This window comes from Osmerus eperlanus, chromosome 9 (assembly GCF_963692335.1).
Source record: "Osmerus eperlanus chromosome 9, fOsmEpe2.1, whole genome shotgun sequence".
NCBI classification, from domain to species: domain Eukaryota; kingdom Metazoa; phylum Chordata; class Actinopteri; order Osmeriformes; family Osmeridae; genus Osmerus; species Osmerus eperlanus.
The window spans coordinates 4,954,504-4,968,273 of NC_085026.1; the positions used below are offsets into that span (position 1 = coordinate 4,954,504).

At 48.7% G+C, this 13,770-nt stretch overlaps 2 protein-coding genes across 2 annotated transcripts; one reads left to right on the top strand and one right to left on the bottom strand.

Moving 5' to 3' along the window:
• Positions 1-1,801: 1,801 nt before the first annotated feature.
• Positions 1,802-10,884, bottom strand: psen1 (presenilin 1). Its single transcript, XM_062469116.1, is given in 12 exon segments — positions 1,802-3,206; positions 3,461-3,579; positions 4,058-4,288; positions 4,450-4,533; positions 4,618-4,716; positions 6,197-6,417; positions 6,678-6,745; positions 6,830-6,971; positions 7,884-8,093; positions 8,095-8,189; positions 9,783-9,868; positions 10,645-10,884. Coding segments are annotated over 11 exon segments (1,461 nt in total). The 5' UTR covers positions 9,819-9,868; positions 10,645-10,884; the 3' UTR covers positions 1,802-3,050.
• A 230-nt stretch (positions 10,885-11,114) lies between these two features.
• LOC134026409 (enhancer of rudimentary homolog) lies at positions 11,115-13,729 on the top strand. Its single transcript, XM_062469147.1, has 4 exons — positions 11,115-11,269; positions 11,806-11,893; positions 13,144-13,264; positions 13,565-13,729. The coding sequence occupies exons 1-4, from the start codon at positions 11,267-11,269 to the stop codon at positions 13,665-13,667; spliced, it is 315 nt and encodes a 104-aa protein (XP_062325131.1). The 5' UTR covers positions 11,115-11,266; the 3' UTR covers positions 13,668-13,729.
• Positions 13,730-13,770: the final 41 nt, after the last annotated feature.

Sequence of the window (13,770 nt, forward strand, 5' to 3'; positions counted from 1 at the left end):
CTCCTGGGGAGTCAGAGCTGCCGGCTTAGCTTCTGAGCCTGTCTCTCCTTGGCGTCGAAGGCGTATTTGGTGTCCTGCAGCTGCTCTATGATCTCCTTGGCCTCCTTCATGTCCACGGCCAGCTGGTTGTACTTCTCCAGCAGCTCCTGGTTCTCCCTGCGGAGCTCCACCACCAGCTGGCTCAGCTCCTCGCTCTGCTTGCCGCAGTGCTGCTTCAGCTGCTCCATCTCCGCCAGGGTCCCCTCCATGCGCTTCACCAGGCCCTCCAGCTTTTCCTTCGACATCCTCCAAGACTCCCCGCAGACAGAGAGAGAGAGAGGGTAGAGAGAGAGAGAGAGGGTAGAGAGGGAGCGGTCACAAGGTGGTCGTTCGTGGTCGTCGGTCTGGGAGAGAGTCTTCTAGGTGTGGCGGGGTCTCGGGTCCCTGTGGCGGTGTGTCCTGTGGGTTGTGTTCTGTCCTGTGTGATTACCGGATCCTAATCCCTCCATCCCTTGCCTGTGTCACATGGACCAGCCACCACCCCCCCCCCCTCCCCTGTCCCTGGTAATCCCCTTAGCAGAGCTATCCTGGGCTGTCGACGATGCAGACACACCTCACACACACCTTACACACTCCCGCCTACTGATGGGAACAAACCACAGATTACCTCCTCTTAGAAACCAGCTTACACTCTTACTGAGAACGTTGCAACAAGGAGCCAAATTAATTGAGTTCAGGCTGTTGAATGTCCAAAGCAGGAATGTGCCATGTCTATACTCAGTGTTAATCAGGAATTTGTTTATGAAGAGGTGCTTTGAGGAAGTGACCCACAGTTGTAACCCAGCCAGAAATCCCTCTGCACAGATATGGCAGTGTGGTGCCTTGTTAAATCCCAGTGTGCTACCAAACACAAATGGATACATGGTCATAAAACGCCACTGTCCTCATGGCTTGCAAGGCCGAGCAGTCCCCATGGCGACAGTTAATGCCTCCGGAGTTCTAGGCATCATGCCAGTCTTGCTGTCTGCCAATTGGCAGAGAGGGGTCGACACGGAATGCCAGTGCTCCAATATTCCATGGAATGTCCACAATGTTCCCACTGTCCAGAGAGTTCTGTTGCGTCAAACAAGGGCGACTCAACAACGACTATGCCAGACATCCCAACCTGCAGAGACTCATTTCTGGGAGGTGGCTCCCCCCCCCCCCTAAATACAGGTTAACATGGGGTGGTACAGCTCAGTGGTAGAGCATTTGACTGCCAACCTAGAGGTCACAGGTTCAAATCCCCCTCTATATGTCACTTTAGATAAAAGCACTTGCTGAATGAAGAGGTGGTTTAATCACAGTGTGGATTAAGGGCCATGACTGATGACTGGGTAAGACTACAGCATTGCTTTATCTCCTCAGGAAGTGTATTCTGAGTGAATTAAGACTCTGGTTGGGCCTGGCTCCTTCAGGGTCTAATGTTGTTACCCTCTTCAAACAGGTGAGGGGCGGGGGGGTAACAGCAACTCACCACAGCTAATTAAAGGCTAACAACTAGAGCTGACTACAGTAACTAATTATGGCTAACTACATAGCTGGTTGCTCATTGAGATCATCAGTTATTTATCTAATTTACCTGAAATCAGCAGCATTGATTCCTTTATGATCGTTTGTTTATGATACATCTGACAGCTTCACTGTACCATACTAATAATTACCCTGTTGTTGTCCGTTAGTTTGATGAATAAAAACAATTTTGTAAATTAACCCCCCAGAAACAAATTATGTTGATTAATTTATAAATCATGTGGCTGGCATGCATCACTGGGACCACACACCTGTTCAATTCTTTATTTATAAAAAAAGAAAGATATTTCAAATCAATAACTTTGCATAATGTTCATATGCATGTGAGGGGTGAAGAAAGGTCAGTCACTCAACATATTTTCCAGAAACAGAAAAGCAAAAACAGGCTCAGAACAGTGTAGTTTCCCTCCTCGACAGAGCGGACACTAAGCCATCCATAAGAGTGCAATAATAAAGAGTTAATTGGCGCAGCTAGTCTCTTCTTGCCAGACAGGATAATCTCTATTTAGAGAAGCCAGGAAAAGTGTGTCATTCTCATGAAACCCAATTCAGCAAGTTTCACCTCTGCATTTCTTGAAAGTACAAAAGCTTATGGTGTGCAGCAGAAAGATGATTATGAAGCGGGTGTGGTGCTCTGACACTGCTCCAGAGAAGGACAGATGATTTACAGACCTATCATTTCCTCCGACCCACAAAACGCTTCAAAGCATCGAGTTTAGCACAAACCATAGTGGGGATCCATGATGACATGTTCACAGGGCTTCAGATTCATGCTGAGCATCTGTGAGTGAAAAGACTCCTGTGAGTGAAAAGACTCGGTTCTTCGAAAGCTAGACGAAGCGAGCTCTCTCTCTACTGACATTTCAAACACAATTCAAACACATTAACCAGTATCGTCATCCTCATTATCATCATAGAATACATCGTGTCACATTAAAGTCCATAATTGCGTCTCTAAGGCTTAAACATCGTGTTGATTCGGACTTCCTCTCGGAGGGGGGAGTGGTGGTGGGAGGGTGCTCGTCAGGTGAGAAGTTATTTCGGTGTCTGTCTCTGAAATGTGCCCAGGACCATTGCCACGACAACTCTGTGTTGCAGTACCCCCCCCCCCCCCCCCCCCTCCAGTACCCAGTTCCCGTCTGATGACAATGGCAACCAGAAACTTTACAGGATAAAGTCATCACTCGAGATGAAAAAATAAAATAAAATCAATCATCATGGTTAAGCACAAGAGTTGCTGTGAGGATGGAGGAGGGGCAGGCTGGGGCCCACTCCAAGCCCAGATACAGACAGAACTAATGAAAACAGCTCTGGTCCATGAGTTCATCAGAGGGGGGCTGGATGAGCCCCCTACATTGTCCTTTGACCCGGGAGTGTCAGGGGGAGGGGGGGGGGGCTCTGGTGTGTGTGGCCTGAGCGTGCGTGTGTGTGTGTGTGTGTGTGTGTGGGGGGGGGGGGGGTATCTCTTAGGAGATCTCTCTCTCCTAAGAGATCTCCTGCTAGATGTAGAACTGGTGGAGAGCCAGCTGGTCCATGAAGGGCCGCACCAGATTGTCCGTGGCGAAGTAGAAGACCAGGCCGAAGAAGATGGAGATGGGCAGGGCGGGCAGGGCCTTCTTAAAGATGGCCAGAAGGAGCAGGGTTAGGCACAGGCCCTGAGGACACACACACACGCAATGTGAGGGGAACATGGAGGACTGAGAGGAACTGTTACTTATAATGCCTCATATTTGAGAGAGAGAGAGAGAGAGGTAGAGAGAGAGAGAGAGAAAAAGAGAGAGAGAGAGAAAAAGAGAGAGAGAGAAAGAGGGAGAGTCAGTCGGTGAGAGAGAGTCAGTCAGAGAGACAGAGACAGTCAGATGTACATCTCCAGGCTACAGAGCTGGCGACAGGAGGAGGTGGGTCTTACGATGAGGATGGCCACGAAGCAGGCCAGCGTGGTGTTCCAGTCTCCGCTGGCCGCGGCCGAGGCCTTGCCCACCAGCATGCTGTAGAAGATGAAGTCTCCCAGGCCCAGTTTCACACCCCCTGGAAACACAGCACAGCGCTCAGAGGAGAACACACTCTCACACACGCAGCTCTTCAGCCCTGCGCCCTCTAACCCCCCCAGTACACACACACACACACATGCAAAACCAACCCCCCTCACATCCCTCCTGTACTGCAATTACTGTCCTGTGGGGATCCCACCCCATAGTTACTGTGACCTTATGAGCTCCAGAGGAGCGGGAACTGTTGAGAGACGTGAAGTCTAGTCCTCTCCCTCTCTTTACTTTCTAATCTGTTCTAAAAACAGCCGACTGCCAGGCACATGCTGAGACCCAGAGCTGGGCCCCTCTATCGGAGGGGGCTGAGTCCAGAACCACCAGCCTGCCTGGGAGACCCGGGGGCCCCGAGGCCAGCAGAACCCTGCTGGCTATACTCCACCCCTGACTCGGGCTAACCGAGTCTAGTGGGCACGAGCAGAAGGGTTTGTGGGAGCCGGAACCTTCTGGGAGGGACTCACTCTCCTCGTCGTCGTCGTCGATGGGGGGGCGGGCGGAGGGCATTTCCTGGACCTCTCTCCTTGTGTCGTCAGTGGACTGGAGCGGGCCCAGCTGGTGCTCCTGTTGCCCCACCCAGTTGGAGGTGAAGCCACCATCATCCTCGGAGGGACTGGCCAGGGCTGAGGCTGGGGCCGGGGCTGGGGCTGAGGTTGGGGCAGGGACTGGGGTTGAGGCTGGGGTTGTGGCTGGGGCTGTTGATCCAGACCACGTTAAATGAGAATTAATTACCATGCATCATACATGATTATAGTATAATGAGAATCCAAATATATATAAATACATGTAACGTAAACAGCTAAATGTTGTTGATCCAACGATGGGGGTCCATAGTCCTCTGGTTACCACGACTTACCCTGGCTCTCAGGCTGAGAGGCGGAACCAGAGTTCTTCCTGGGTCTGTCGGTGTCGGCCATGTTGACCAGCCACACCATGGTCGCTGTGGGGAGGAGCAGGGAGACATGTCGGGTGAACACGGTTCAGGCTAGCGTGTCTGTGCTGAGACGCATGCTGCAGGTCTTACAGGAGTAGATGAGGGCTGGGAAGATGGGCTCATTCCTCTCCTGGGCCGTCTCCACCAAGATCCTCAGAGGCCCTTTAGGACACAGCACCGCTAGCAGGTCTGGAAGGGGGGGGGGGGTGGTAGAGAGAGGGGGGGGACAGAGAGAAAGGGAGAGACAGACAAGTGTTTAAAGCATGAACAGAGGAGTCTTTCCAAGGGTGAGACCAGACTGAGTATGAGATCAATGGCCGTGCTGGCTCTCTCCCTTTGTCTCTTGACTCTGTGTCTCTTTCCATTTCTCTCTCTGTCAGTGGTTTCCTGCTGGGGCTAAGGTTAGGGTTAGATTAGGGCCAGGTCATCCTGATTCTCCCACTTCCTCCCGAGTCTCTCCCTTCTGTGTGTGTAGACTCTGTGCCGACATCCTGTCGCTAGACAGCAACCAGCCGGGCCCAGCATTCCACACAGAACATGCTGGAACCTTCAACAGCCTGTTGTTGTGTTTACATTAAGTCAAACTATTAGGCCACAAATAAAGAGAGGACAGAGAAGGCAAGTCTTCCTCACGGAAAAAACTGGAAACAGTCAGAATAAAATCAGATATAAACCTAATAGCCAAGACAAAGAGAGCAGAAGCAGTCAGGCGCTGGATAGCGTACAGGTCAGAGTGCTGGTCAGCTGGTTAGAGTGCTGGTAAAGCTGGTTAGAGTGCTGGTCAGCTGGTTAGAGTACAGGTCAGAGTGCTGGTCAGAGTGCTGGTCAGCTGGTTAGAATGCTGGTCAGCTGGTTAGAGTGCTGGTCAGCTGGTCAGAGTGCTGGTCAGCTGGTTAGAGTGCTGGTCAGCTGGTTAGAGTGCTGGTAAGCTGGTCAGAGTGCTGGTCAGCTGGTTAGAGTACAGGTCAGAGTGCTGGTTAGCTGGTTAGAGTACTGGTCAGAGTGCTGGTTAGCTGGTTCGAGTACAGGTCAGAGTGCTGGTTAGCTGGTTCGAGTACTGGTCAGAGTGCTGGTCAGCTGGTTAGAGTACAGGTCAGAGTGCTGGTTAGCTGGTTAGAGTACTGGTCAGAGTGCTGGTCAGCTGGTTTGAGTGCTGGTAAGATGGTTAGAGTACAGGTCAGAGTGCTGGTCAGCTGGTTTGAGTGCTGGTAAGCTGGTTAGAGTACAGGTCAGAGTGCTGGTCAGCTGGTTAGAGTACAGGTCAGAGTGCTGGTCAGCTGGTTAGAGTACAGGTCAGAGTGCTGGTTAGCTGGTTAGAGTACTGGTCAGAGTGCTGGTCAGCTGGTCAGAGTGCTGGTTAGCTGGTTAGAGTGCTGGTCAACTTTTTAGAGTACTGGTCAGAGTACTGGTCAGCTGCTTAGAGTGCTGTTCAGAGTGCTGGTTAGCTGGTTAGAGTACTGGTCAGAGTGCTGGTTAGCTGGTTAGAGTGCCGGTCAGCTGGTTAAAGTGCTGGTCAGCTGGTTAGAGTACTGGTCAGAGTACTGGTCAGCTGGTTAGAGTACTGGTCAGCTGGTTAAAGTGCTGGTCAGCTGGTTAGAGTACTGGTCAGAGTACTGGTCAGCTGGTTAGAGTACTGGTCAGCTGGTTAAAGTGCTGGTCAGCCTCTCACCATAGACGGAGATGACAGCGAGGATGAGCCAGGCGGTCCACTCAGGCAGGTACTTGATGAAGACGAGGGCCATGAGGGCGCTGATCATGATGAGGTAGGCCTGCTGCAGCCGCAGGGGGCCCTGCCAGTGGATGCAGATCATGCCCACCACACCGAAGTTCCAGATGAGCACGGCCAGCGTGATGTAGTCCATCGCCACGTTGTACGTCTTGAACACCTCCCTGTGGGAGGGGGCGGGGCCAGAGGGGGAGCAGAGGGAGGAAGGGTGGGGGGCAGGCCATCAGTGACACTCACCTCCGTAGCTCAGCATTGCAGATGTACGTACAGAATAATCCTGTTTGAATCATCAGGAGTACACCCGTGGACACACTTAGCCGTATCAGTACGTGTGTTCCCTCACCTCAGAGAGAGAGAGAGAGGAGGGGAAGGCATGGGAGGAGGGGAGAGAGGGAGGAGAGGTAGAGGGGAATACCAGACTCACTTGAGGTAGATATAGGAGAAGAAGAACAGCAAGAGCAGGGAGGACAGGAAGAGCCAGCCCTGGATCACCTGTGTGGACAGAGGTCAGAGGTCAGGGGTGCTGGTGAGACCAGGAGGGCCCGGACAGGCGTGTGGGCCGGGGGGGGGTCGTACCTTGTAGCAGCGGTACTTGTAGAGCAGTACAAGCACCATGGTCATCACTATGATGACGCTGATCATGATGGTGGCGTTCAGGATGGAGTTGAGGGCCCGCTGGCCCACCGTGTCCGTGTCCTCAGGGAAGGGTGTGTAGATGCTGAACACCAACAATAAGAACACAATTATACCATCATATGATGCCATATCTAGCAGATGCTTTTAGCAACATGGAGAGGGGGGATTTGAACCGGCGCCCTCTAGATCTGATGCGCAGTCAAACATCTCTACCACTGAGCTATACCCATCTCCACAGTAAACAACATCTTAACCCTCTTAATCCCAGTCAGAACTGTGCACTGAGAATGAATATATTTTATATTTATCAGGAAAGATAACAATTTGTAGGTCTCCAAAAACTCGTCTTCCTAAGAGACTCCCTCACTATTCGCACACCAAGGTCACATGATCTTCTGGGAACTGTGATTCACTTTTCCAAGATAATTGATTGGTCAGTAGACGGTGCTTTCATACGAGGTGATCTGTTATCTCAAACATAGCCTGCTCCCAAGTCAGGCCCAACAGTAGATCGTCACTGCGTGCAGCTCAGTGGTAGAGCATTTGACGATAGATCAAGAGATCGCAAGGCCTCTTCCCAACAAACATGAAGCTTTGGATGAAAGCTCCTGCTCAATTCATCCATTATAGACACTCTCCTTCTATACTGCACGAAGACGTCTGTCTGGATGGAGGGATGAGAGGATTGTGTGTTGCATTAGCATCATCTAGTGGTCATGCTGGTGTACTGCATTACAGGCAAACCACAGCTGCTCGATTGCAATGTCTCAATCAATTGACATTTGATTCCTTTTGCAGACAGCTTCATCCAAAACAACATCAGGAAATGAATGTTCAGGGATGCAGTTAAGTGGCGCGGTGCGGCGGCGTAGCGACCCTGCGCCCACACGGCATCACAGGTAAACCCCCCCAGTTGGCGCGATAATAGAATTCTCAAGTCGAGTCCTCAGTTAACAGCCCTCGTTAGTGGGAACCTCGTTAGTGCAATACTCACAGTCTCTGGCCATCGTTCTGCGTGTAGAAGCTGACGGACTTGATGGTCGCCACGACCACCACCATGCAGAGCGTGACGGGGACGAACAGCATGATGACGTGCTTGGCCCCGTACTTCAGCGTCAGCTCCTCGTCCTCGTCGTCCTCGTTCTCCACCACCTGCGGGGGGGGGGGCGCGGCGGCGGCGGCAGGGGGCTGGCCGTTGTGTTCTGCCGACCCCCCCCCCCCCTCCTCCTCCTCCTCCTCCCCCCCCTCGGGACCTCACCCCAGTCACCTCAGGCTCCGAGGGCCGGGGAGCCTCGTTTGCCTGGGGGGGGGGGGGGGGGGGAGGGGAACGCAAAAGGAAAGATGACAGGAGAAGAGAGGAGTGGAAACGAGAGAGAGTCAACAGACCGAGCAAAATCAAACCACATCCAGTGTGTGGTTCATTCCACACCACTATCAAGGCATGACTGTGAGTCTGGAGCTCAGCCTGTCCACACACGCCAGGGGACACCAGCCCTGTCCACACACGCCAGGGGACACCAGCCCTGTCCACACACGCCAGGGGACACCACGAGGAGGAGGCGGCAGGGTAAACACTGGCTGCCTGGCAAGTCCAGACAGCACACCTGCCTCAGGTACCCACCAAGGTATGCAGCTTTATACCCTGGCTGGGATCCCGACAGCTGCGCTGGGGGGGGGGGGGGGGGGGGGGGGGATACATTCTGACATCAAATTAATTTTTAGCTTCTGTGTATTGCAAACGTGGTTTCTCAAGCTTATGTTTTCCCAGATATATCCTAGTGCCGGGGTACTCAATAGGCGGACTCCGGTCTGGAGTTTTTTGTATTTTGCTCCTACAAGATGTGGTTTCTATCTTCCGTGTCCAATCCAAAGGTCCAATCAGGAGCTGTAACAACTGTTAGCACCATGACAACTCACTCCCTCAACGTTGGCCGCAACCTCTGTGGGTCACGCAGGTTGTGTGTGTCATTCGCAGCAACGCAGGCTAATCGATTTGCTGACGGTACCCGTTTCTTCCTTTGCGAAAATCATGGCGACTCAAACCCAGACAAAAAGCAGATTCAGAAAATTGCTAATTTCAGACAAGTATGCATTTGTGCTGTCGGTGGGGAGCACAAAACCGATGTGCTTAATCTGCAATGAGACGGTTGCCCTTGTCAAAAGTGGTAGAGCTAATGTGAAACGTCACTATGCAGAAAAGCATGGACACATTGAACAAAATTACCAGCAGAACTCTGAGGTAAGGGCCAGAAAAATAAACCATCACTGTTCCGGACCGAATGGACATTTGGTGAGTGGACCTTTTGGGTTTCTAATTGAGTACCCGTGTCCTAGTGGACTAACGCTAATGAACTGTAAGGTATTCGTTTAGCAGATGCTTCTTATCCAAAGTGACGTGCAGGGGGATTTGAACCTGCAAACTCATGATCTACAGTCCAATGCGCCACCACTGTGCTACACTCATCCCCTGGCACAGCACAGTTCCGTGTAAGTGTAGGGGGGCTGGTCCATCCTAAACTGACCCACTTTCTCCTGACCTGAGAGGCTGCAGGTGTTGCTGTGGAAACATAGAAGCAGAGATAAGCGAAGCAGAGATAAGCCCAGGCTCCGAGAAGACTGGGGAGCAACTGAGACAGCAGGACTTTGACTCACCGGTGACACAGGCCACACCTTAGTCTTTGACAATCAATCATTAATTACTTGATTGACGATAAACAATCATACAGTACAGAATTTGTCTGTGGATCAAGAGGTTTCAGGTTCAGATCCCCCTCTTTGTGTCGCTGTAGGTAAAAGTGTGTCTGCTAAAGGACTCCGTTATCATTCTCATGTAAAATATTCACATTCACAATATCAGCAATCCTGTACTCTCTCAAGCTGGATTCATACTGACCATATTGTTCTCAATATCCTCTGCATTGTTGGCCATTGTTGGCTGAAAAGACTTGTGCTTTCACATGCAGGCAAAGTTCTTCTTTCCTGGAAGAGACAGAGAATGTCGACTGTGTCAAGTGTAAAGTACAGTATGTTGAAAATCTTGTGACTCTGGACATCAGTGACAGGTAACCAACACTGTGCATCATACTGAATATAAAATTGTTATATTTAATTTATGACATTATATATATATATATATATATATATATATATATATATATATATATATATATATATATATATATATATATATATATATATATATATAAACAAGTTATATAGATGCTTTAATTCATAGATAAAAGCAAAGATAAATTAAAACAGAACAGCCTGAAAACTTGATAACGCCATACATCTGTCGTCACGTATGACAACACATGTGGGAGTAACTAAAGCGTTTTATACATAAATACATATTTGTATAGCCGTTCCCTGCCAACTATACTCCTCTATCAGAGCCTCTCTGATACAAACCCCTACGAGGGTCATTGGGAACATACTATGGACAGAGTTACCAAGTCAACAGTTAATATGACTTTTCCCTCCCTCGTCCCTTTCAGCGATGCCCATGTAACTATCTGACCAGCTACATACACGCAAACTACCGGTCATGCATTATACAGCAACTGTTTTCAAGCTGGCCATAAGGACACAGCAACTACCTTCCCAAATCTAGCTTTACAAGTTGTTCAATTAACAGTTCTGACTTCTAGCATTGCCTAGGAATTAAAACGATAAGGAGACATGGCTAACTGTGGTTAGCCTATTCATGATTGAGGCAGGGCAGCACGGCCGTGCCTGTTGTGAGACGGGCGAACCTGGTGCTTGATGATGCCCGATCCTATTTCGTTTTTCCGTTTGCTTGCAGACCAAAACACCAAAAATACAGACGTTGCCAATGTGGTTTAGTTTCTACGACGATATAGGAGCCAGGGCGTTGCTGTCTTTAAACCCGGTTATGGACACTTTCTTCCTTATTGTTCCTTGGTTCTTTTTGTTGAAGGCTTAGCATCCGGGCTGTAGAGAAAGTGCTTCCGTTGCTACAGTCAAATTTGGGAGGCATTCAAGATTGCAGGGTTTTGTTGTTATAGTTTGTACACCTTAACGGCCCAATTGAACAACGCAAATGGTATGTGTTGACTTAAAACTTCTAAAAAATAAGACACGATTTTTCTGTTAGGTTCGAAGATGACAATATTTTACACCAGGGCGGAATTAAAAACTATTCAACCGCAAACTCCACCCACATGACAATGAACTGGCTGGCTCATGGCACAAAATGTATGTGCCCAATGCAAATGTTAAAGGAAAAGACACGCCCCGTTGCTACGTATCTGAGTTATTTTTCCGGTGCAAGCTACATAGCAAACCGACCTGCTAGCGAAACCACGAGTAAAAGTAGCAAGATACGCGTGTAATTCAGAGCCCCTTGGAGAAATCATGGTCAGTTCCTTTTAATTTGACGTATACATGTGTATGTCGAGACAGCGAACGCATGTAATCATTGTAATTAGACTACTATTACTGCAAGCTCATGTGACGATAGGTTTCATCTGCCAATGCAATGCTGCCAGAAGCAAGCTAGCTAGCTAACTAGCCACCTCATACATTTATGAAATGGGGGATGGTAACACTGGCGACTGATGTAACATTACCTACGATATTTAGACATTCACTGAGACAATCAATGGTCACTAATACTGACCATTGATAGTCTACAGCTGTATAGGTTAACGTGAACATTACAAACACTATCTTCTTGGATAGCATGTATTAGCCTAGTAGGGGGCAGTGCTGACTTACACCAACTAGCCGTGTTTTCCGTTTAAAGAGTCCTCTTTACATTTGTAGAACAAATTACATTTACATATGACTATATACAAATTGGGCGAATTTATTTCGTTATATTTGTGGACTTTCTGTTGATCAAAGTTGTATGCATTTCTAACAGTCTTCCCGTGACGTGTTTGATATTTCAGTCTCACACCATTCTGCTCGTGCAGCCCACCAAGAGACCAGAGGGCCGTACCTATGCAGACTACGAATCAGTTAATGAGTGCATGGAAGGTAAATTCAATCCTAAATTAACCTGTAACGTACCGTCATTAGCATATTTTGTGTGTGTGTGTGGGGGGGGGGGGGCTTTCACTGTTACAGCCGCAACGAACACGATAAACGGGTGATAAGTAGGGCTCAACATTAACATTTTTTGGCACTGAAACTTACTGGCCCCAAGACAATTTTTACTGGCCCCCCCTCCAAAAGTTGTAATTTATCATTGTTACAACAAAACCAAAGACTTATACGTTGTGTTATTCAGTTAACATGTTTAACCATTTATTAAACACATCCTGGATATAAAAAGAACAAAAATGAAATCACATTTCTAGTGATAAAAAGGTAATAGTCAGCAAAACAATTGACTTTTAACCTCAAACATGACGTGCTCTCTTCCCTGCTGACAGCCATCTCTGCACAATTCTGTCTGGCTGAAACTGAAACCTCTGGTCCCTCAATGCTAATATATAAGCTTCCATAGCATTTCATCAGTGTGATATTAAGTACCCAAGTCGACACCATTCTTCTAAGGCTGGCCCGTCTTAATTACGTGATATGCCGTTGTTATAAGTCGTGTAATAACACGATGGGCATCTACATTTAAATTCCTGACCAGCATGGTCAACGGCCTGGAAGATGGATCGTCAACCATCCGCTTAGCTGGCTGTCACGCAAACCAGGTGCTGTCTGCTACCATGGCTGGTCAGGGATTGTTTTCGAAAATTGTCAGTGCCTGTGTAAAAAGATCCACTTTTGTCTGCTTTAGACGGGAACATATGACAGACGACACAGTGCATCTTCGTTCCATAAAAACAGTTGCTTCCGTTTGAGCTCGTAGCTCTACTTTGTTGCCATCTTCACTTTATTGTCTCGCGCCAGTTGTATCGAGATTAGAGCATTACAATTTGACAACCACTCATCACTCACTACTCAACTCTTGATTTGCCAACTGTGCGCCCCACAAGCTGCAAAGTTATTTATGCATTTAGCAGATAGCAAAACATATGAAGGATGTTAACTTTTACAATGCAAATTTTTTTTTCAATCAATAATTTGCAGTGGCCCGATCGGGCCAGTGAGTTGCTAGTTTAACTGTCCCAACATTACTTTTTACTGGCCCCAGGCCATCGGGTCATCATTATTGTCGAGCCCATATGACAGAATAGAGGTTGAGTGAGTTTGAGTGCTGGTCCGATAAGGAAAGTGGCCTAAGAATAGAAGCTCAATCTGTTTGAATAACATGTTCTTCACTTCCACAGGTGTGTGCAAGATGTACGAGGAGCACCTGAAGAGAATGAACCCCAGCAGTCCCTCCATAACATATGATATCAGCCAGCTGTTTGATTTTATTGACGACCTGGCTGACCTCAGCTGTTTGGTGTAAGTCTGCCTGCATGTCCTTCATCCACAGCTTGGAATTTGAGTGACTTTATGTGACTTAAATTGTGTATTAAATATTTCACTTCATATTTTAGTTATTTAGCAGACAACTTATCTCAAATGTTTGTGTGTTCAAGTGCAATCATGCAGTGCTAGTATACATCTACACACACATACCAAATCTAATGAATGACTGTCTCTGCTACCATAGCTATAATCAGTTTTGGAGCTTGTAAATCCCAGTAGCTGCGCCTGAGGAAGTTCTCTCTGCCATCTCTGAGGTGTGTGTGTGTGTCTCAGGTACCGTACCGACACACAGACCTACCAGCCCTACAACAAGGACTGGATCAAGGAGAAGATCTACGTCCTTCTGCGTCGCCAGGCCCAGCAGTCTGGAAAATGAGACCTGGAGCTCCACCATGCGTGCGTGTGTGTGGGGGGCGGGGGGGGGGGGGGTGAAAGGGGGGCGGGGGGATTATTGACAAGACTTGTAAGGGTTAGAATGA